Source organism: Geotrypetes seraphini, chromosome 13 (genome assembly GCF_902459505.1).
Source record: "Geotrypetes seraphini chromosome 13, aGeoSer1.1, whole genome shotgun sequence".
NCBI classification, from domain to species: Eukaryota; Metazoa; Chordata; class Amphibia; order Gymnophiona; family Dermophiidae; genus Geotrypetes; species Geotrypetes seraphini.
Window position 1 is genome coordinate 82,809,301 of NC_047096.1, and position 23,562 is coordinate 82,832,862.

Below are 23,562 nucleotides of genomic sequence, written 5' to 3' on the forward strand. Positions count from 1 at the left end.
TTGATAGAGAAGCATCAAAACCTTATACTCAATCTAAAATGACACTGGCAACCAATGAAGCTGGTTCAAAACTGGGGTTCTATGCATAAACCCAGTGCACCCCACTATAAGCCGTGATGCCACATTCTGAACAACCTGTAGTGCTTTGGTTTTACACGCTAAAATTCCCCAAAATAAAGCATTGCAATAATCAATTTTCACCACATAGATGAGAGAGGGTGGAAATAGGGGAGGAATAAGGAGGGGCTGGAGGTAGCAAGGGGATGAGTAACAAGGAGGAGATGAGAGGCAGAGATGATGACGGAGTGTGGCGCAGTGGTTAAAGCTACAGCCTCAGCACTCTGGGGTTGTGGGTTCAAACCCATACTGCTCTTTGTGACTCTGGGCAAGTCACTCCTCATTGCCCCAGGTACATTAGCTAGACTGTGAGCCCACTGGGACAGACAGGGAAAAATGCTTGAGTACCTGAATACATTCATGCAAACTGTTCTGAGTTCCCTTGGGAAAGCGGTACAGAAAATTGAATAAATAAATAAAATGAGGCCTGTGAAGTGCTTAATAAAGATGCTGGGAAACAGGGGCTTTGAAAGGGAGCGAAATTCAGGCAATAGAAGGCTGGGGAAGAAATTAGAAAGGAGTGAGGATAGCAAGAAAAGGGAGGAAAGTGTAGAAGGTGGAAAGCTGTAAGTAGGTGAAAGAGGAGACTGAGGATTGTTAGAAGAAGGAGGTATGAAATCTAGTTACAGGTTCATCTGCGCCATTCCCTGAGATTAGAATCGACAATGCGTTTGTCTATTGATGGATACAGTAGATCAAATGGTAATTTCAATGATAGGGGTGACTTTGTGGAATAACCTGATTGGACAGTTGAGATTGGCTACTGATATACGGAAATTGAAAAAACTTTTAAAAAACTACTTTGTTTGTAGAAGCCTTCTTTTAAATTAGGAGATAAGGGTTATGAGACAACCCCCACCCTTTTACAAAACTGCAGCGTGGTTTTTAGTGCCAGCTGTGGCAGTAACAGTTATGACGCTCAAAGGAATTCTATGAGGCATGGCCAGCTTATATTATGCTTTGTGAGAAATGAAGAAATGATGGGAACACAGTTTAAACTCCTCTTGCTGACCTACAAGTGCATTTGCTCTGAAGCCCCCCTGATATCTCTCCTCACTCATCTCCCCCTATGCTCCCTCCCGTGATCTCCACTCATTGGGCAAGCCCCTCTTATCTGTACCCTTCTCTTCCACTGCCAACTCCAGACTCCATCCCTTCTTTCTTGTGGCGCCATATGCCTGGAACAGGCTTCCTGAATCAATACGTCGTGCTCCATCCCCGGTAGTGTTCAAATCCAAGCTAAAGGCCCACATTTTTTAAACTACTTTCAACTCTTAACTCTCACTCACTGTTGTCAGATACCTTACCCACTATAACTTCCCCAACCCTGAAATGTCCTGTCTAAATTAGATTGTAAGCTCTTCCGAGCAGGGACTGTCTATTATATATTAAAATGTACAGCGCTTCGTACGCCTTTCAGTGCTTTAGAAATAATAAATAGTAGTAGTAAAAATAATTCCTATTCTTTTTCCCATCAACAAAAACTGTTTTTGAAAAGAAATGTATTCTGTTTTAATATATGTTTTAAAGTTTTGTGTATCTGTTTTATGATTATGTTATGTATGTTGAAACTCACTTAGTTATAGGCATATGCTATAAGCTTTAAAAAAAAATAAATTAAAAGGCAGATGAGAGAAATGGAATCGACAATGAAACATAAGGATCAGTGTCAGAGTCAGGCATTAGAAAGACAGGACAGTGAAGAAATAGAAAATGGAAATGAGATCCTGGAAAGGAACATGGAAAAAAGCATCAAAAGGAAGTTGTTAAGAGACTAGGACCGACCCAACTAGAAAAATAAAATGGTCAGAAAACAAGGATATTTAGAGAGAGAATGTCAGTTTTAAAATGTACATGTCTTGTATTTTGTTCTGTATTAATGGAAATGCATCTCTTTGGTATTTCAGCATTCAATCTGTTGGGGGTTTTTCCCCATTTTTATTTTTAAATCTACATTATGTTTCTAGTTTGTAATCTGGTTTTATGTTGGGGTTTTTTAATTTGCTGTTAGATGATAGCTTGTGTAACAGGCATGAGATATTCAATTGATATGTAGGTTCTGTTTAATAATCAGTAGCAGTCTGTTTTCACCCACTATGAAAGACTCACACTCCCATTTCCTAGAGGTGTGCTAAAATTTGAGAACAGAGGTTCTAGTGGTACACATACCTCAGGGGGTACGCGGCACCGGTACTGTATGTCTCCCACCTTCCTCCTGCCATCACATATCACCCGCCTTCCTCGTCTTCTCTCCAACCTCCACCCCCGGACTAGTAGCAGCAGCTCATTGTGTGCTTTTAACTTCCCCACACAGCTGTCGCTAGCGTTAGTTGGCTCTTGCTAGTCCACCTTGGGGCTTTTGCTAAGCTGTCCCACGCCTGATGAAAGAAGAAGGCATCATAGGAGGTGGGCTGGCCTAGTAAAGGCCCCGAGGCTGTCTGATGGCTAAACTAATGTTAGCAGCAGCTGTGTGGGGCAGTTAAAAGCACACAGTGAGCTGCTGCTAGGGGGAGGTACTGCTGAACATGGGGAAGGGAGAGGTGCTGCTGGACAGGGGAGAAGAGAAAGGGAAGACAGAAGAGGCACTGCTTGCTGGAGAGGAGAGTGCATGGGAAGAGAGCATATTAGTTGTGAATGGGGTTGAAGGGAGGAAAGGAAGAAAAATTGTTGCAGGAGGAATGTGAATGGTGAGAGAGAGAGAGAGAAATGGACATAGGGTAGAAGGGATGGAGAGATGGTTCACGAGGAGAGAGCATGTTAGTTGTGAGTATGGTTGGAGGGAGGGAAGGAAGGAAAATTGTAGGAGGGGTGAGTGATAGAGGCAGAAACGGACATTGGGTGGAGGGGAGGTAGAAATGGTGTATGGGGAGAGATCATATTAGTTGTGAGTGGGGTTAGGGAGAGATGGACTGGGGGGGGTGGGAAGGAGGGATGTCACATTCGAGGGAAGGGGCAAGAAGAAAGAGAAAAAGTATGCAGAGGAAGGATCGCAGCAGAGGGAAGACAACTCCTGAGGCCTATGGCAACCTGCAAGGATCGCTAAAGTACCCATGATCCTTTCTGCAGGCTGCTCCCTGTTGGAATTAGGTAAAGGAATGCGCGGGAGGCCGGGGGGAAGCAGCACTTCCTGACTGACCCTCACCCTCTAAAGCAGGAACGGCAGCGGCCGGCCAGCAAGAGGCAGCACTGCCGAGGGGGGGAGGGTCAGTCACCGAATCAGGAGGCCGATTTTTTTTGTTTTTTAATCGATTCGAACTGATTCACCCGAAATGAATCGGTGAATCGATTTGAATCGTGAATCGGGCAGCACTACCCTGTACTCTCTGCACTAATGTAACCTTTTTCTCCACTTGCAACAAAGTATCTTATACTCATTGATGTGATGTAACTACTATTCCCCATACTTCCTTATGGGCCTCTTTACTTGTAAATCACCTTGAACCTGTTCTGGAAAAATGTGATACAGAAATTCAGATTAGATTAGGTTTGCTATTGGTCTAAAATTTCCAGATTTAGAAAGATCTGCTCCTATTGTTTTAGGAATAGGAGTTAACAAAATATGCAAAATATTTTTAGAGTAGCAACCCTCTTGTAATGTAATATTAACAAATTATGTTAACCAATTCACAAGATTTAGTGGTATTGTCCTCAACAAATATGATAGACAAGAATCAAGTGCACAATACTTTTTAGCTGACCTTTTCAATAATTGAATAATATGCTTTTATCCCAGAAAGATTAGAGAAACTAGGGCTCTTTTCCCTAGAGAAGTGGAGGCTTAGAGGGGACATACATGATAGAGACTTACAAGATCATGAAGGGCATAGAGAAAGTGGAGAGGGACAGGTTCTTCAAACTTTTGAAAACTACAAGAACGAGAGGGCATTCGGAAAAGCTGAAAGGGGACAGATTCAAAACCAATGCTAGGAAGTTCTTCTTCACCCAAAGGGTGGTGGACATCTGGAATGCACTTCCAGAGGGTGTGATAGGACAGAGTACGGTATTGGGTTTCAAGAGGGGCTTGGATGATATCCTATAGGAAAAGGGGATTGAAGGGTATAGATAGAGGATTGGATGATTTCCTGAAGGAAAAGGGGATTGAGGGGTATAGATAGAGGATTCTATGAAGGTCCTGGACCTGATGTACCGCCGGGTGAGAGGACTGCTGGGCGTAATGGACCTCTGGTCTGACCCAGCAGAGGCACTGCTTTAGTTCTTATGACAAGCAGGCAGCCTATTCTCAACATGTGGGTGACGTCGTCCACGGAGCCCGGATGCAGACAGCTTCGCAAGCAGACTTGCTTGAAGAACTTTATAAAGTTCGCGATTGCCCCACTGCGCATTCACGAGTGCTTTCCAGCCTGACACAGGGCGCGCGTCTCTTCAGTTTTCCACGCAGCTGAGAAGTCCTATTTCGATGCTCTGCGCTAGACTCAGTTCTACTTCGTGCCTTCCCTCACCACGGCTCGTGTTTAATTTTTTTATAGGGTCACTGTGTTTGTTTACGCGTTTTCATTAAAAAAAAAAAAAAATACAAAAACTTAATTTTATTTTTCCTTTGTGTCATGGCGGGGCCTGCCTCACGGCCTCAGCCTGTGGGTTTTGATCTTGCTGAGGCTATTTTTCCATTTATGTCCTGGCTGGTCACAGGATTTAAGAAGTGTAGCCGTTGCCAGTGTGCGATATCCCTCTCTGACCCACATAGGTGGTATGTTCAATGTTTGGGACCTGACCATCGTCTGGAGTCGTGTGCCCGTTGTGCTACCCTTCAACCTTGAGCCATCAAATGTCATCAAGTTCAAGTTGAGAAACTCTTTGGTGGTATGGATCCCCTTTCCCCAGTCTTGACCTTGAATCCTGTCAAGCTTCTCACAGGGTTTCCGCCTTCTGCCTCGACTTTAATCAAACCCTCCTCATTCGACAGGTCCTCATCTTCGGGCAAATCTGCTAAGTCTTCTCCTGATGAGATGCTTGCCTCGCTGCCTCCCTCAGGTCAGGTACCAGCAGTGGTTATCAAGCTGCCCAAGAAGCATGTCTCAAAATTGAAGAGTCATTCTTCCTCCTCTTCCTCGGAGACTATAGCCACACCAAATGTACCAAATCCTCAAGTCTCGGTGTCACATTTTGAGGCTATGATCCAGACCATTCTGGATCAGCAGTTTGGTTAATATGCTTGCCAAACATACTCCTACCTCGACTCTGCTTCCTGTAGTCCAATCTGAGCACTTAGCAGTATCACAAGGAGTCGAGTCCTTGGCAGTGCCTCAAGAGGATTCTACACACTCTATGCAAGGAATCGAGTCTTTGCGAGTGTCTCATCTGGAGTATAAGCACGCTACTCAAGGAACCGAGTCCTTGTCAGTGCCTCGAGATACCTCGACACATGGAGCCAGTCCCTTTTGGCATCTCGATCTCTAGTCTTCCTTCCTTGCATAAGGCATCGCCCTTTCCGAGGCATAGGGCAAAAACTCCTCGACGTTCATCTCAGCGGGACCTGCCTAGTTCGAGCACAGTTCTCCACATCAGTCGAGGCACAGATCCTCTTCTCGAGACAGGCCTCGAGACTCTTTGAGGCCTCCAACTCCAAAGTCAAGGACACCACCTCCAGAGCCTTACACCTATGCTTCTTCTCCTGCGAGGGATTCTATCCATTCTCTGTGAGTCATCTATACCTGCATATTCAGACCTCAGATATCAGTACTCCAGAGAAGCTTCACCTTTGTTCTCTGCCTTGCGAGGCGCCTCAAGGTCATCCTTCCTTGGAGCAGATATATTTTTCTTCTTTCCGTTAAATGAGTAAGGACCTCAATATTACTTTGGACTCTGATTCCAAATACTCTACGGAGTATCTAGAGGAAATGGATATGTCTCGTCCTCCTGCGGAGTCTCTTAAATTGCCCATCAATAGACTTCTTTCTCAAACTTTCAAGCGGAATCTTGAAACACCTTATTCCATTCCTGCTGTACCAGGAAAGCTGGAATGTCGCTACAGGATGGTCCACTGCAAGGGCTTCGAGAAATCTCAGTTATCCCATCAGTCCCTTCTTGTGGAGTCTTCTCTGAAAAGGACCAATCCTGCCAAGTTTATGCCACAGTCCCTTCTGGAAGAGAGGGCAGGACCATGGACAAGTTTTGTCGTCATTTGTATCAAAATTTTCTTATGGCAACTAATGTTTTGAAGCATTTGGTTAACATCCTGCCTGAATTTTGCAAATATATTCCTCAACATCGTCTTCCAGAGTTTTCAGCATTCACTACCACTCTGATTCAACTCCGCATGCATCTCCTTCAATCTTCCTATGATGAATTTGAACTTTCCTCGAGAGTCACTGCCTTCTCAGTGGCAATGCACCAGCTTGCCTGGGTCTGCACTGTAGACATGGACCCCAATCTTCAAGATCACCTGGCCAACATCCCTTGCCAGGGCAATGAATTGTTTGATGACTCCATCGAGGCAGCTACTAAACGATTGTCTGAACATGAGAAATCGTTTGCTGCCATCATTCGACCTAAGCCTTCTACCTCTTCCATCTTAACAGAGGCATTTTCCAGAGAGCAGCTCCTTATTCACGAGCGCCTAAGAAACAACCACAACAACAGCAGCAAAGGCAGCAAAAACCTGACTCTTGCTGCGCCTAAGGCCTCTCAACCTTTTTGACCATCTAATACAGAGCATAACCTTCATCGTTCTGCCTCTGTCTTCTCCTCTTCCCATTGGAGGTCGTCTCCATCGTTTTTACCACTGCTGGGAGATTATTACATCAGACCTCAAGGAAGGATACGCTCTTCGTTTCCTCCAGATTCCACCAGAACTTCCTCCAAGAGAGTATCCTTCCAATTCATCATAGACCACCCTTCTTTCACAAGAACACAAGCTCTGCTTCGTCTCTGTGCCATCAAGGAAGTTCCCTTGGAACAGCAGAGCAGGGTTTTTACTCCCGTTACTTCCTAGTTCTGAGCCTTTTACCCACTGACACTGCTGCAGCTAGTTCGGGAGTCAGCCAGAGAGAAGGGCAGGACCGCTGGAGGAACTAAATAAGGTAACAGGGGTGGGGTAGGTATTTGCTCCATAAGATCCCACGTTTTGGGGGAAAAAGTATGTCTTATGGAGCAAAAAATATGGTAGGTGCTGTTGGCAAGCTTCAGATGTCTACCACCGCCTAACTTTAGGTGACCTTTACAGAATTTCCTCCATAGTGTAGTATTCATATATCAGTGGAAATAAACTGGAACTGTCCCTGTAAATTACTATTCTATGGTAAAATGATGACTGTACTATTTCCATGACAATACTTTTTATAATTTTTATGTTCATTGATCATTTCTGTTTCAGTATTTGTTGACATAACTAAATATTGACAGGTATTTTATTTTAGTTTTTGCATTGCACAAGGCTTTTTTTCTGTTTTAAGTGCTGGACCTGGCTTTTTAATACCCCGTGGTTCATGTTTTTTCTCTTTTCAGAGGCTCAGTGTTTTACATCAGGATTATATGTTTCCTGTGCTATAAATTTTGGGATTGTTGGTTTATTGTGATATATTTCTCATATTCTTGTGTTCTTCTAACTTTGATCTAAATTGATCCATTTTCCACTGTTTTCTTTTACTCCAGCATTAAAATAGCATTTTACTATTGATTCTTGTTCCAAAATGATCTATTCTGTTTAAATAGATGTCTGCATTTCTGGTAGCCAGTTTCCCTTATGATGGCATTCACACATCTTAATGTCTATCATGAGGGTAAAAATGGCATTAAGCCTGGTATTTTCTTTAAACAGTAACAAAGCTTTTTGCTTGTATTTTGTATACAGGTACAGATTTTTAACAAACCTGTAGCTCTGACCCACGTGACTTCCAAATGTGGCTCCTTGGCCAACATCCATCATAAACCAGGTAATACAAGTAAATGATACCCTTCTCTATGTACCCTATGCCCTTCTCTAGTACAGTACCGTATTTTCACGCATATAACGCGCGCGTTATACACTATTTTACAAACTGTGCATAACCGTGCGCGTTATACGCGTGAGCGCATTGTACAAATTTTTTTTTACATAGTTCCCCCCCCTCCCCCCGACGTCTGATTCATCACCCCGAAGGACCGCTCGCACCCCCACAGCCTCCCCCCTCCCCCTCCCGCTGGAGAAGCTACCTACCGTTTCCAGATGCCAGTGAGCCCAGCTGCTTCCTCTGCCGGCGGTCCTGCCCCTTCTCTGAGCCCTGCGTGCGCTGCTTCCTCTTCCGGCGATCCCGCCCTTTCTCTGACGTCAGAGAAAGGGCGGGACCGCCGGAAGAGGAAGCAGCGCAGCGCAGGGCTCAGAGAAGGGGCAGGACCGCCGGCAGAGGAAGCAGCTGGGCTCACTGGCATCCGGAAACAACAGTAGACAGCTTCTCCATGCGGGAGGGGGGGGAGGCTGTGGGGGTGCGAGCGGTCCTTCGGGGTGGGGGTGCGAGCGGTCCTTCGGAAAGGAGAGTCGGGGCGGCGAACGGAGAGTCGGGGCGGCGAGAGGAGAGTCGGGGCGGCGAGAGGAGAGTCGGGGCGGCGAACGGAGAGTCGGGGCGGCGAACGGAGAGTCGGGGCGGCGAGAGGAGAGTCGGGGCGGCGAGAGGAGAGTCGGGGCGGCGAACGGAGAGTCGGGGCGGCGAACGGAGAGTCGGGGCGGCGAGAGGAGAGTCAGGGCGGCGAACGGAGAGTCAGGGCAGCGAACGGAGAGTCGGGGTGGCATGCGCGGTGTATGCGCTATAGTAAAAATTTTTTACATAAATTTGTTCCCCGCGCGCTAAACCCGTGTGCGCGGTATACGGTAGTCTCTTTTCTGATCTGACTATGGTATCTAATCGCTTTAGCTCATTCATATGCTGTAGCCAACCAAAAATAGATGTATACCGTTTTTTAATTCTAAGCAGAGAAAATATCAGTGTGACCTACTGTTATTAGTGACTAGGTCTTATTGCATAAAATGTGACATTTAGTAAAACAGTAGCCCACGTTGTGTCCCTAAAATACCATGGCTCCAATGCACAACATTTCAAAGCCACAGTAAAAATTACCATGGCAGGAGCAATTTATCCCCAATAGCAAATTATCCCTCTCTTCTACGAAACCATGCTAGCATATTTTAGTGCAGAGAGCCGCGCTGAATGGCCCACACTTCTCCCGATGCTCATAGGAACTCAATGAGCGTCAGGAGCAGCACGGGCCATTCAGCACAACTCTGCGCTAAAAAACGCTATTGCGGTCGTAGAAGAGGGGGTATATGCATGCTATTTGTGCAGAACAGTGCAGAGGGACAAACTGTGCCTGGTACCTGCTCAGAAGAGCAATCGCTATGCACAGCTCCTGTCAAATTTTTTTTGCTGCTCTCCCTGCCTGCTGATCAGCACCAGTAGGACTCCCCAAAGCCACCATGGCTTTGAGGCTTCCCCTGCCACTCAGCTGTTTGGGGCTTCCCTTGCCGGCTCAGCACTGAGACAACAGGGGAAACCCCAAACAGATGAGCAGCAGGGGAAGCCCCGAAGCTGCTATGTGGAGTCCTGCCAACTCAGTTGATCGGCCAGCAGGGAGAGCAGGATAAAAAAAGTGCTCCCTCCCGCCACTGCTGATCTCCCACTTCCCCCCCAATACCATGATACCCCCACGACATCCTCTTAATTCTAACAAATTGGAAAGCAAAAGGAAACTACAACTTTCCGATTCCAGTTATAGAAATAACCAATTGAAACCACCACATAACATGGAAAAACCAGTTAGACAGAAACATGATCGACTGTTCCACCTCTGTGCACCACAACATCCCTCAGAACTGGGGAAGAAGACCTACAAACATATCCCGAAAACATCCCAGGATCAGATCCAACCCCAAACAACCTCCCTCATCTACCCAAGAATATCACAATAAACTAATACAGAATATATATCAATAAAATGTGCATACATGAACATCAGATCCCTAGGCCAAACCTCCACCTCGAAGAAGAAACTTCCAAACAAGCAGAAAGCCTCTCATCAAACCTCAAAAAACCTTTCCTACAAAATCCTGGACCCACAAACCAAACACAAAAAAAGCCACCAACTTGACATAGTGGCCTTCATGACCCTACAACCCACCACACAATAAATTTATACCACAAACGGAAACTGGGCATGCACACTCTGGTCAGACCACTACATATACAACTTCATAGAAACATAGAAATGACGGCAGAAAGGGCCACGGCCCATCCAGTCTGCCCACACCAAGACCCACCCTCTATCTACCTCCATGCAGAGATCCGACATGCCTATCCCATCTTTTCTTAAAATCTTGCATGCTGCTGGCCTCAATTACCTGTTGTGGTAGACTATTCCAGTCATTAACCACCCTTTCGGTGAAGAAGTATTTTCTGGTATCGCCATGAAATTTCTCACCCTTGATTTTTCACGGATGCCCTCTTGTCGCCATGGGTCCTTTAAGAAAAAAGAGATATTCTTCCACCTTGATACGGCCCGTGACATATTTGAACGTCTCGATCATGTCTCCCCTCTCTCTGCGTTCTTCGAGTGAGTATAGCTGCAACTTATCCAGCCGTTCCTCATACGGGAGGTCCTTGAGACCTGAAACAATTCTGGTGGCCATTTGCTGAACCGACTCAACTCTCCGCACATCCTTTTGATAATGCGGCCTCCAAAATTGCACACAGTATTCCAGATGGGGTCTCACCATGGATCTGTACAATGGCATAATAACCTGGGGCATACGGCTGATGAAACTTCTAAGGATACAACCCATGATTTGCCTAGCCCTGGAGGAAGCTTTCTCCACTTGATTGGCTAGGATCTCGCCATTTAGGGTGTAAGTCCTGCATGGATTTTTGCCACCAAGGTGCATGACCTTGCATTTTTTGGCATTGAAACTTAGTTGCCAAGTCTTTGACCAATGCTCAAGCAGGAGTACTGTCGGGCATTTGTCGGGCATTGTGCTAACGACCGATGAGCTTTTGCCTACAATGTTGCATAGTTTGGCGTCATTGGTGAATAATGTAATTTTACCTCGAAGCACTCATTCAAGTCACTTATGAAGATGCTAAATAGGATCGGGCACAAGACCGAGCCCTGCGGCACTCCACTGATCACCTCCGTTGTATCGGAGAAGGTACTGTTAACCACTACCCTCTGTCATCTATCCCCAAACCAGTCCCTAACCCATGCGATCAATGTTACACCCAATCCCATCGAACTTATCTTGCTCAGTAACCTGCGGTGTGGGACGCTATCAAACGCTTTGCTGAAGTCCAAGTACACGATGTCCAGGGATTCCCCTGTATCCAACTTCCTTGTTACCTAGTCAAAGAAGCTGATCAGAATTGATTGACAGGACCTTCCCTTCGTAAAACCATGTTGATGGGGATCCCGTAGTTTCTCCACATTCAGGATGGTATCCAATTTGCGTTTGATTAGCGTTTCCATAAGTTTACTTATTATCGATGTGAGGCTCACCGGTCTGTAATTCTCAGCCTCTGTCCTGCTTCCCTTTTTGTGGAGTGAAATGACGTTAGCCGTCTTCCAATCCAACGGAACTCTTCCTGTACTTAGGGAAAGATTAAAGAGCGCGGATAACGATTCCGCCAGGACGTCACTCAGTTCCCTGATCACCCTGGTGATCACCCTGGCTTTGTTCACCTTCAGTCTAGATAGCTTATCATAGACACTACTGGGCGTAAACTCATAATTTTGAAATGGGTCTTCCGAGCTTTCCCTTGTTGGCACCTGAGGGCCGGATCCCGGCGCCTCGCAAGTGAAGACCGAGCAGAAGTATTCATTTAACAGTTTGGCTTTTTCGGAATCCGAGTCCACAAAGTTCCCGTCGGGTTTCTTAAGGCGTACTATCCCATCTGTGTTTCTCTTTCTTTCACTAATGTACCTGAAGAATGATTTATCGCCCTTCTTGACGTTCTTCGCAAGGTCTTCCTCCATTCTAAGTTTGGATTCCCTGACTGCCGTTTTGACCGCTTTAGACTTGGCCAGATAGTCTTCTTTGGATTCTGGCTTCCCTGATTGTTTGTGGAGGATGAACGCCCTTTTCTTCTTTTTTATGAGGTCTGAGATCTCCGTAGAGAACCATTGTGGTCTATTGTTTCTTCGCCGTTTACTTACTGATTTGACGTAGCGATTGGTTGCCTCTCGTTTGGTTGATTTGAGAGTTGACCACATCACCTCTACATTATTTGTTTCAGCTTGGTTTTTCAGCGCCCTCTGGACGAAATTTCCCATGCTATTGAAGTTTGTGCCCTTAAAGTTAAGGACCTTGGTTGATGTGTATGACTTTGTGAAACATTTCCTGAGGTTGAACCGTATCATGTTGTGGTTACTGGAGGCTAGCTTATCGCCTACCGAGACCGCAGTGACACTTTCTCCATTGGTAAGTATTAGGTCTAGTATCGCCCGGTCCCTAGTGGGCTCCAATACCAATTGTCTGAGTCTAGCACCCTTTATAGAGGTTAATAGCTTCTTGCTGCCGCTGGTCGTAGCGGAAAGTTTGTTCCAATCCACATCAGGCATATTGAAGTCTCCTAACAATACTGTATCTCCACGCAAAGTGATATTTTCAATGTCCTCGACTAAATCTATATCCTTGTCCTCCTGTTGTCTTGGAGGTCTGTATACTACGCCAAGATACAGGCATTTGTCCTTCCCTCTAGCAAAATTCACCCAGAGGGATTCCCCGGTGTTTTTGCCATCTGCGATCTTGGTAACTTTGATGTCATCTTTAGTGTATAATGCTAACCCTCCTCCCGTTTTGCCCTCCCTGTCCCGCCGAAGTAAGTTGTATCCCGGTATAGCCATATCCCACCTATGGGAGTCCGTGAACCAAGTCTCGGATATCACCACCACATCTAGGTCGGCATTCATCATTTCCGTCTCTAATTCCAGAATCTTATTTCCCAAACTGTGGGCATTAACATACATAGCCCTCCATATCTTATGTTTGCTATGTGTCTGTGTAGATATTTCTGCCTGAGCTAGTTGGACTCCTATAAAACTATCTGCAATGTGTATACTTATCTCTGACTCTGAAATGCAGAGTGTACCTACCTCAGACTCAGAAATGGATTGACAACTTACCTCACCAAGTTGTTTACTTGCGCCATCACATGAGAGGGTACCCTCCCCCAACTTACCTAGTTTAAAGCCCTTCGAAGTAGGCGGGCTAGACGGTGTCCAAAGATGTTCTTTCCCCTTCTGGTTAGGTGAAGTCCATCATGTCCCTGTAGTCCTTGCAGCGCCTCCATGGTTCAGGAATCCGAAGTTCATCTCCCTGCACCATCCGTGCAGCCATTCGTTAGACTTCTGGATACGATCCTCCCTGGCTCTCCCCTTGCCCCTCACCGGGAGGATCGAGGAGAAGACCACCTGCGCTTCCATCCTCCTCAGCTTCTCACCCAGGGCTCTAAAGTCTTCAGATATGCTCTCCGTGGTGTTCCTTGCAGTGTCGTTCGTTCCGACGTGGATGAGAAGCATGGGGAAGCTGTCATGGGGCTTGATCAGTCTGTCTAGGCAGACGGTTACATCTCGAATCTTGGCTCCTGGCAAACAGCAGACCTCTCTTGATTGCATATCCAGTCTGCAAATTTGTCCCTCGGTGCCTCTCAGCAGGGAGTCCCCAATTACTATCACTCTGCGCTTCTTTGGGGGGAGCTGATCTGTTGTCTCCGGAACTATCTGCTGGATGACCTCCTGTACCTCATTGGTGGGCTCCTCCTGTAACAGCTGGAATCTGTTCTTTAAGGTGATTAGTGGGGTCGATGTAAGACTGCCCTGTGTATAAGAGAAAGAGACAGAAGATGAGGAAGAGGAAGTTTTTCTGCGCCTATTTGATTTGTATAGTAAAGTCAAATGGGCACGAGGCAAAGCCAAACAAAAAACCCAAAACTTAACATACGAATTACACACACAAAAAAAATAAATAAATAAATAAAAAATCGACCCACCCAAATTCTGGAACAAAGTAGACAGCATGATACAAGAAGAAAACCCAAAAGACCTCGTTAACCACTAAGTATGAACATCCTTGAAGACATGACACAACCACTAACTAAAAACAGAATCTGCAGATGCTCAGACAAATGGTTCGACAACGACCTACTGCAACTGAAACGACAATGCAGACGTCTCGATAGAGAATGGAGAAAAAACAACCAGGAACACATGAAAACAACCTGGAGAAACTGAAAAACAATACAAACACGCACTAAAAGATAAAAGAAAGTCACTCTATACAAATCAAATAGGCACAGAAATCCAAGACACCAAAAAACTTTTCAAACTACTAAAGGAACTCACAGACACCAAACCCTACCTAGCTACCAAAAGTACTCCTCCCCCCATAGCCAATCAACTGGCAGAATTCTTCAGAAACAAAATCTCAACTGCTAGAAATACCTTCTCCAGGACTCCAAACCACTTCGAATAAATTTTGCTGCTATCCACAGAAAAAGAATCCTGCACAGCAGACAGAAACTGGTCAGACTTCCAAGACATACAATGGCTCAACCTAGACAGAATCTACAAAAAATACAATCATGCGGCATGTGACCTCAATCACTATCCCCCATACCTGTTAAAAGCTGCCAGCACCAGATTCCACACCCCACCTCTTGCAATGGACAGAAGGCCAATTCCCGCAAGATCTCTCTGAGATCATCATAACCCCCATCCTGAAAGACCCTAAGGGAGCCACAGATGAACCATCCAATTACAGACCCATAGCCTCAATGCCACTATATGCCAAGATAATGTAAGGCTTCATAGCAAAACTCCTCTCCGAATACCTAGAAAATCACAATTTACTCCACCCCTCACAATTAGGCTTCAGAGGCCAACACAGTACAGAAACATTACTACTCTCTCTCCTAGACACTGCCAAACAACACCTAAGCAAAGGCAAAAAAATGCTGCTCATTCAACTAGACCTCACCACAGCATTTGACCTGGTAGATCACAACATCTTACTACAAACACTGGAGGCAAAAGGAATGGCAGGCAGAATCTACAACTGTTTTGAAGGATTCCTCCACTCAAGGAAATACAGAGTCAAAACAAGAAAGAACAATCTGAAACCTGGAACAACCCCTACATTCTTCAACCTCTACATAGCCACACTTGGCACATGCCTAGACAAATTAGACATAACCTCATACAGCTATGCAGATGGTATCACCATCATCTTGCCTTTCGACCAATCCACCAATGACACAACAATCAAAATACATACAAAACTAGAAACAATATAACAATGGATGAGAGACCACAAACTAAAGATGAACCAAGACAAAACCAAATTCCTACTTCTAGAAAAAAACAAAACACCCTCCATAACAAACCTAGAATTAAACTCCATCCTATATCCCCCTACAACCAAACCTAAAACTGCTGGGAATAATAAAAGAGAAGGGCTACACCATGCAACTTCAAACCAGCAAAATGGTCCAGAAAGCATTTGCAACCATGTACAACCTAAGAAAAATCAGAAATACTTCAACAAAGAACAATTTAGACTTATGATCTAAGCGCTAATCCTGGGTCTCCTGATACAGCTCTTAGATTGATATATTCATTGAAAAAATATGATCACATTATCACTGCTTACCAAGACTCACATTGGCTCCCAATAGAAGCACGCATACAATATAAATTATTTTGCACCCTCTTCAGAGCCCTAAATGGAACTGGTCCCAGCTGCCTAAATAAACACCTGATCAGAAATAACACATCAAAACCAAAGAGAACACAGGCGCTCTTCACTCTCCCCCAGCAAAAGGCATACAAAGCAAAAAACTGTATGACGAACTACTAGCCACCAGAGCAGTGAAAATTGACTGCCACCTTTCCAAGCTACTGACCAAGACGATCAACTACAAAACATTCAGGAAAGAACTGAAAACTATACTTCTCAAAATATTTGTCAGATGAGCTCATTAAAAACCTTATAAACCCTCCCCCAAAACTTATCGCTCATGCTAGTCTTCAATTCGTGTAAGCTCACTCTATCTATCAACTCTGTAAGTTCCCTGGGAATGCCCAGGCCAACTCTTTTTGTAAACTGTCTAGAACTGAAAGGTATTGGTGGGATAGAAAACACTAATGTAATGTAATGTAATGTAATATATTTCAGGAGAAGGAAATGTGGAGGTTAGATTTTGATCTGTATTTCTTTAATTATTTGTTCTTAAGTCTTATGTCTATTATATAAACAGTTATATTTGTTTATTTATAGATTCTTGAAGGCACTTAGGAGCCGAAACACTGGTCATGTTGAATCAGTTGTATGTTTATCCCAGGACAAGCAAGCAGCTTATTCTCACTGATTGGTGACGTCACTGACGGAGCCCCGGTATGGACCACTTCAAAAGTACATCACCACTTTAAGTCTTTAGAAAGTTCACAATAGCCCACACTGCACATGCGCGAATGCCTTCCCACCTGACATAGGCACGCGGTCCCTCAGTTTCCGCAGAGCAAAGAAGACACTTTTCAACATTGAAATTATTTTTGCCTTCTTGCTTGTGCGTTTGTCACTTTTGAGTCATTTTTGTGTTTCTTTTTCTCTCTTACCTTGCCTTCAGTAAACCCCCCCAAAAAAATATACCCCCACCTTTCTTTTTTCTCCCTCATGGGTTTATGGCTTGACGGGGCCTGTTTGTCCGCCTTGGCCACCGATTTTACTTTGGCACAGGTGGTGTTCCCATAGATGTCACGCTCGGTGCCGGTCTGGTCTGAGCAATTCATGTCAACTGTACCTCCATCTGATGCTACACCAGTGCAGAGACTTTCGACATGGGAGTCGATGCTTCCAGCGCTACGGCACCAATCCTCGACGCAAACATCTCCAGAGGCAACTCCGATGCGGTCCCGGAAGGCATTGCATAAGTTGAAACATCTCGAGCCTTCGACATCAAGTCTTCGACACAGCCCAATTTCCATCCAAGTTTCAGACTTGTTGAGAGACTGAACAGGATTCACTCTTTTTTGATGATGAGAGTTCTTCTAGTTATGATTCACCTCAACGTTCCTCTCAGGAACCTGCTGTTTTTTTTCTGGGACATCCACCTTTTCCAGATTTCTTCGCCAAATGCCTGAAGCCCTTTCTATTCCACTTGAAGCTGACTCTAAACATAGTAAGCAGTTCCTGGAGGCTTTAGACTATGACCAACCACCAAATGAACTTCTCAAGCTTCCTCTTCATCACATTCTGAGAGAGACTTTCTATAAAAATCTTGAAATGCCACTATCTATTCCTGTGGCTCTTTGGAAATTGGAATCTTTATATTGAGTGGCTCCTATTCCTGGTTTTGACAAACCTCAACTTCTTCATGAGTCCCTAGTCATAAAATCCATCTTGATGAAGTCTACAGGGGCTAGTGTCTATGCATCTGTACCTCCTGGCAGAGAGGGCAAGGCAATGGACAAATTCGGTAAACACCTTTTATCAAAATGCCATGTTAGCCAACCGGTCTGGAATCCATAATTTCCATTTTTCCTTTTACCTCAAACATCTAATCAAGCATGTTCCACTATTTCAGAAATATATCCCGGAATGCAAGCTCCCTGTTATCTAGAAACATATTTCTGATCTTTTTCAATTGAGGAAGTATATGGTTCGTTCTACCTATGACACATTTGAGATTTCCTCTCGCACTGCAGCCATGTCGGTGACTATGAGACGCCTTGCCTGGCTCTGTGTCTCCAAACTTGATGTTAATCACCAAGATCGACTAGCAAATGCTCCATGTCTTGGGGATGAACTTGTTTGGCCCATCCATTGACACGGCTACACAAAAGTTGTCTGCCCATGAGACCAGATGGGGCTCCACCTCGTTCTTTCAGACCGGCTCCTTCTTACCAACGCAGGTTATGATGCTAAGACTGCTGCTCCTGCTCAACCTCAACCTAGAAGGCAGAAGTAGCAACCTCGTCAACAACCTAAGCAACAGCCTGCTCCTCAAAAATCTGCACACTGCACAGCCTTTTTGAGATGTTTCTTCAGGACATAGCCAGAGTCAGCATTTTACATCCTCTGCCTCAGCCCTTCGGAGGCTATCTACAACTTTACATCACTCGTTGGGAACTCATAACCTCAGACCTCTGGGTCTTAACCATCATTCGTCAGGGTTACACTCTTCATTTTCACACCCTGCCTCCAGATCACCCGCCAAGAGAGTCTGTTTTGGATCCTGCACAATCCTCTCTTCTTCTTCAGGAGGTTCAATCCCTTCTTCTGCTGAATGCCATTGAGGAAGTTCCTCTTTCTCAGCACAACCAGGGATTCTACTCCCGTTACTCCTTAGTCCCAAAGAAGACGGGAGGATTGCAACCCATTCTGGATCTCAACAAATTTCTAGTCAAGGAGAAATTCCGCCCTGCTTTATCCACTTCTGCATCAGAACGACTGGCTGTGCTCTCTGGATCTCAAGGAAGCGTTACACACATTTTCCAATTCATCCTGCTTCCAGGAAATATCTCCGTTTTTGAATAAATCAACATCATTACCAGTACAAGGTCCTTCCCTTTGGCCTGGCATCTTCTTCCAGAGTTTTAACGAAGTGCCTGATTGTAGTGGCCGCATTTCTCAGATCGCACAATCTTCAAGTTTTTCCTTACCTGTACAACTGGTTGATCAAGGCTGTTTCATCTCAGGAAGTTGTCCAAGCAACATCTCAGACCATTTCTTTTCTTCAAGTTCTAGGATTCAAAGTCAACTTCCCTGAATCACATCTCATTCCGATTCAACGTCTTCAGTTTATTGGAACTATTCTGCACACCACACACATGAGGGCGTTTCTTCCTCCGGATCAACTGCATAGTCTCGTCAACCTCTGTCAACAAATGTTCTCTCTTCAATCCACCTCTGCGAGACACATGATGGTTCTTTTGGGCCACATGGCTTCCACTGTGCATGTGACACCACTAGCAAGGCTACATCTTTGTACTCCTCAGTGAACCCTTGTGTTTGCGTGGTCTCAAGTGATGGATCGTCTCTCACAGCATTTATCTGTATCATCATCCCTTCTGCAGTCGCTTCAATGATGGATGACCTCCAGTCTTTCCAGAGGTCTCCTTTTTCATTTACCCACCTCATCACCCCTGCCATCCTCTGTCTGCCCTTTCCCCGTTCCATATGGCATCTTCCTTCTTTCTATGCTCCTTCCATAAACTATCTTGTGCCCTTCTCTCCTTTGTACACGATTCATTTCAGCTCTGCCATCTCTCCATTTTTCTCTGTCACCACCCCCTCCCCTATGCTCTGGCATCTCTCTCTTCTCCTTTCCTTCCCACCCCACGGTCTGGCATCTGTCTCCATCCCTGATGCCCTGGCATCTCTCCCTTCCCATCTATGCTCCGACATCTCCTTCCTTTTCCCTTGGTCTGGCATACCTTCCTCCTTCCCTCCATGTCTTGGCATATCTCCCTCCCTCTCTTCCCCCATGCTCTGGCATCTCTTCCTCCCTCCCTTTCTTCCCTCCATGACCTGGCATCTCTTCCTCCCTCCAAGCCCTGGCATCTCCTTTCATTCCTTCCTTTCCCTCTAGTTGGGTGCAGCAATTCTCTCCCCCTCTGCTCCCTTTCCTTCTTCTGTCACCCCGTCCCCGGTCGGCAGTGCAGCCCCTAAGCGGGTGCTCCAAGGCCTGGTGTCATGAACTTCTTCAGGCAGCAGCAGCATTCACAATTTGCTGCTGTTGCCGGCTTTGGGCCTTTCTTCTCTGTTTGGTCCTGCCTTAATGGAAACAGGAAGTAGGCAGGACTCAGCAGAGAGGAAGGCCTGAAGCTAGCAATAGCAGCTAATTATAAATGCTTTTGCTGCCCGAAGAAGTTAAAGATGCTAGGCCTTGGAGCACTCAGGACAGACCGCTTCTCTCCCTGTAGCTGGGGCCCCTTTGAAAAGGAACATTTAGCTCTCCTTCCCATGCGAACACCGCTGACCCACTGTGAGACAAACCTTCCTCCAGCACTCATTGGCAGCCGCAGCACTCTAAACAGGCTGCTTTGCAGTTCGCAGCCTTATGCTTGTGATTCCCTCTGCTGTATCACTGATGACGTCATCAGTGAGGCGGCGGAGGGAATCACAAGCAAAAGTCTGTGAACTGCAAAGCAGCCTGTTTAGAGTGCTGCGGCTGCCGATGAGTGCTGGAGGGAGGTTTGTTGGTCGTCTCGCGGTGGGAGGGTCGACAGGGAGGGCCTGGGGTGATGACGCTGGGGAGGGGCCCCAGGATGATGACGCTAAGGGGGGCTGGGCAATGACTCTGCTGCGAATCCAGCGAGGGTGAGGGAGATGCCCAAACGGCCCTAAAGCACCGCACCAGCAGGCCCCCCTGACCATTTTGGGCCCTATCCTTTAATCTGGTTCTGATGGAGCTGTTCTCTCACACTGCCGGCGGCTGCCCTGAAGCTTTCCCTCTGCGGTGATCTGCCCTGTCAGAAACGGGAAGTTGTGGCAGAGGAAAAACTTCGAGGCAGCTACCATCAGCTTGTGAGAACAGCTGCTGTGTTGGGGCTCTTCTGTGCAGGAAAATTTTGGCTACTGGCAGAGCCGCATGCGGCTTGCGAGCCGCGGTTTCCCAACCACTGGCCTATTACATCGACAGGACAAAGCCTCACCATACTTCTCCCTAACTCTTTGTCTCATTTGATCCAAACAAGTTGGGGCATCCTGTTTCCAAGAGAATGATTTCCAATTGGCTGGCTGCTTGTATATCGTTCTACTATGCTCAGACTGAACTGGCACTGGAGAGTCATGTCACAGCCCACAAAATCAGAGCTATGGCAGCTTCTGTTGCTTTCCTTAGATCTACTCCCATGGAGGAAATCTGTAAAGCTGCCACCTGGTCCTCAGTTCACTTCCCACTATTGTCTGGAGTCCTTCTCTAGATGGGATGGGCACTTCGGCCAATCTGTATTACAAAATTTATTTCCTATAGGCCAACTCTCCCACCATCCCATTCTAGTTAGCTTGGAGGTCACCCATCAGTGAGAATATGCTGCCTGCTTGTCCTGCGATAAAGCACAGTTACTTACCGTAACAGGTGTTATCCAGGGACAGCAGGCAGATATTCTCACAACATACCCACCTCCCCGGGTTGGCTTCTTAGCTGGCTTATCTTAACTGAGGTACTGCGCGCCTATGTCGGGTGGTAAGGCACTCGCGCGTGTGCAGTGCGGGCTATCGAGAACTTTCTAAAGACTTAAAGTGGCGATGCACTTTTAAAGTGGTCCGTACCGGGACTCTGTCAGTGACGTCACCCCATCAGTGAGAATATCTACTTGCTGTCCTTGCATAACACCTGTTACAGTAAGTAACTGTGCTTTTCAGTCATTATCAATAAAGGTTGAAAATTAATATGTCTTCATTATTTCTACTCTTGTTTGCTTCATACATTAAACTGACATTTAAGCTTTTGCATGTATTTCAGGAGGAGGAAATGTGGAGGTTAAAACAGAGAAGCTAGTCTTCAGAGAGAGGAGTCAGTCTAAGATTGGATCCTTGGATAATATCAGCCATGTTCCTGGTGGAGGTTCAAGAAAGGTATAGTTGGTCCCACATTAATCTGTTATGAAATCTTGGTGTTTTTGCAGGTTCTAACAAACATGCTTCTTGTGTTCGTTAATGAAAATGTGTGTGTATATATATACACACTACCTTCAACAACAGAGGAACTTGGGGGTAGAATAAAAACACATCCAACACACATACGCTTGCATAAACATGCCTTTGAAAATCAAACTAGACAGGTCGACAACATAGACATGTTGCCAGGTTACCAGGATTAGACTGCAGTTAAAGGCAAAAACTGGGGAGTGGGCCCTCAAAGAATGCTTGCAGAGTATGCCTCCTTAAACTTCAAGCAGGTTTAGGGCCTCTTGAATCATGAAGGTCTAGGGCAATTTCTGCCTCCCCAAATACCTTGCTTGTGGGATCTCTGAGAGAGAGAAAAAGATAATGATTACTGTGGATGGGCAGATTAGAAGGGCCATTTGACCTTTATCTGCAGTCATGTTTCTATGTTTTTATATTCAGCTCTTCCAGTCTCTCTGGCTCAAATCCCTTACCATTTTTGTTGTCTTTTTCTGGACTGCTTCAAGTCTTCTTATATCCTTCGCCATATACGACCTCCAAAACTGAACACAATGCTCCAAGTGGGGCCTCACCAATGACCTATATACATCACCTTTCTTCTGCTGGTTATTCCTCTTTCTATACAGTCTAGCATCCTTCTGGCTACACACTGTTTAGATGCCTTTAGATCCTCAGACAAAATCACTCCAAAGTCCCTCTCTCCTTCAGTGCTTATCAGCTTCACAATTCCAGCACATACAATTCCCTTGGATTTCTACCCCCCAAATGCATCATTCTGCACTTCTTTGCCAGACATTAGACTGCAATCTAACTTTTGCAAATCCTTTTTCATGTTTTCCACTATGACCAAGGTGTTCACTCTGTTACAAATCTTGGTATCATCCACAAAAATGAAAATCTTTCCTTCTAACCTTTCGGCAATATTGCTCACAAACATATTGAACAGAATTGCCCTAGCTACGACCCTTGAGACACTCCACTACTCACCTTTCCTTCCTCCAATCAAATTCCATTAACCACCACCCTCTGGCGTCTGTCTATCAACCGGTTTTTAATCCAGTTCACCACTTTAGGTCCTAACTTCAGCAGGTCAAGTATGATCATAAGTCTCCTATAAGGAATCATGTCAAAAGCTTTGCTGAAATCTAAGTACATAAGAATTGCCACTGCTGGGTCAGACCAGTGGTCCATCGTGCCCAGCAGTCTGCTCATGCGGTGGCCCTTAGGTCAAAGACCAGTGCCCTATTTGAGTCTAGCCTTACCTGTGTACATTCTGGTTAAGCAGGAACTTGTCTAACCTTGTCTTGAATCCCTGGAGGGTGCTTTCCCCTATAACAGCCTCTGGAAGAATGTTCCAGATTTCTACCACTCTTTGGGTAAAGAAGAAATTCCTTACATTTGTACGGAATCTATCCCCTTTTAACTTTAGTGAGTGCCCTCTCGTTCTCTCCACCTTAGAGAGGGTGAACACTAAGTCTATTCCCTTCATTATCTTGAATGTCCCCTCTCAGTCTTCGCTTTTCAAGGGAGAAGAGGCATAGTTTCTCTAGCCTCTCGTTGTATGGCAACTCACACAGTCACTCTTTTCTGGACCCTTTCAAGTAGTACTATGTCCTTTTTCATGTATGGCGACCAGTGTTGGACGCAGTATTCCAAGTGGGGGTGCACCATGGCCCAGTACAGCGGCATGATAACCTTCTCCGATCTGTTTGTGATCCCCTTCATTCCAAGCATTCTGTTTACCCTTTTCGCCGCCACCGCGCATTGCGCGAATGGCTTCATTGATTTATCTAGAAGTACTCCCAGTCTCTTTCCTGAGGGGTCTCTGCGAGTACTGT

At 45.6% G+C, this 23,562-nt stretch overlaps 1 protein-coding gene across 1 annotated transcript in view; it reads left to right on the forward strand.

Moving 5' to 3' along the window:
- Window positions 1–23,562, forward strand: part of LOC117347137 (microtubule-associated protein 2-like) — a 220,677-nt gene that overhangs the window by 187,808 nt on the left and 9,307 nt on the right. The window contains 2 exon segments of the mRNA XM_033917567.1: window positions 7,928–8,009; window positions 21,561–21,673. Of these exon segments, the coding sequence (XP_033773458.1) occupies window positions 7,928–8,009; window positions 21,561–21,673 (195 nt within the window).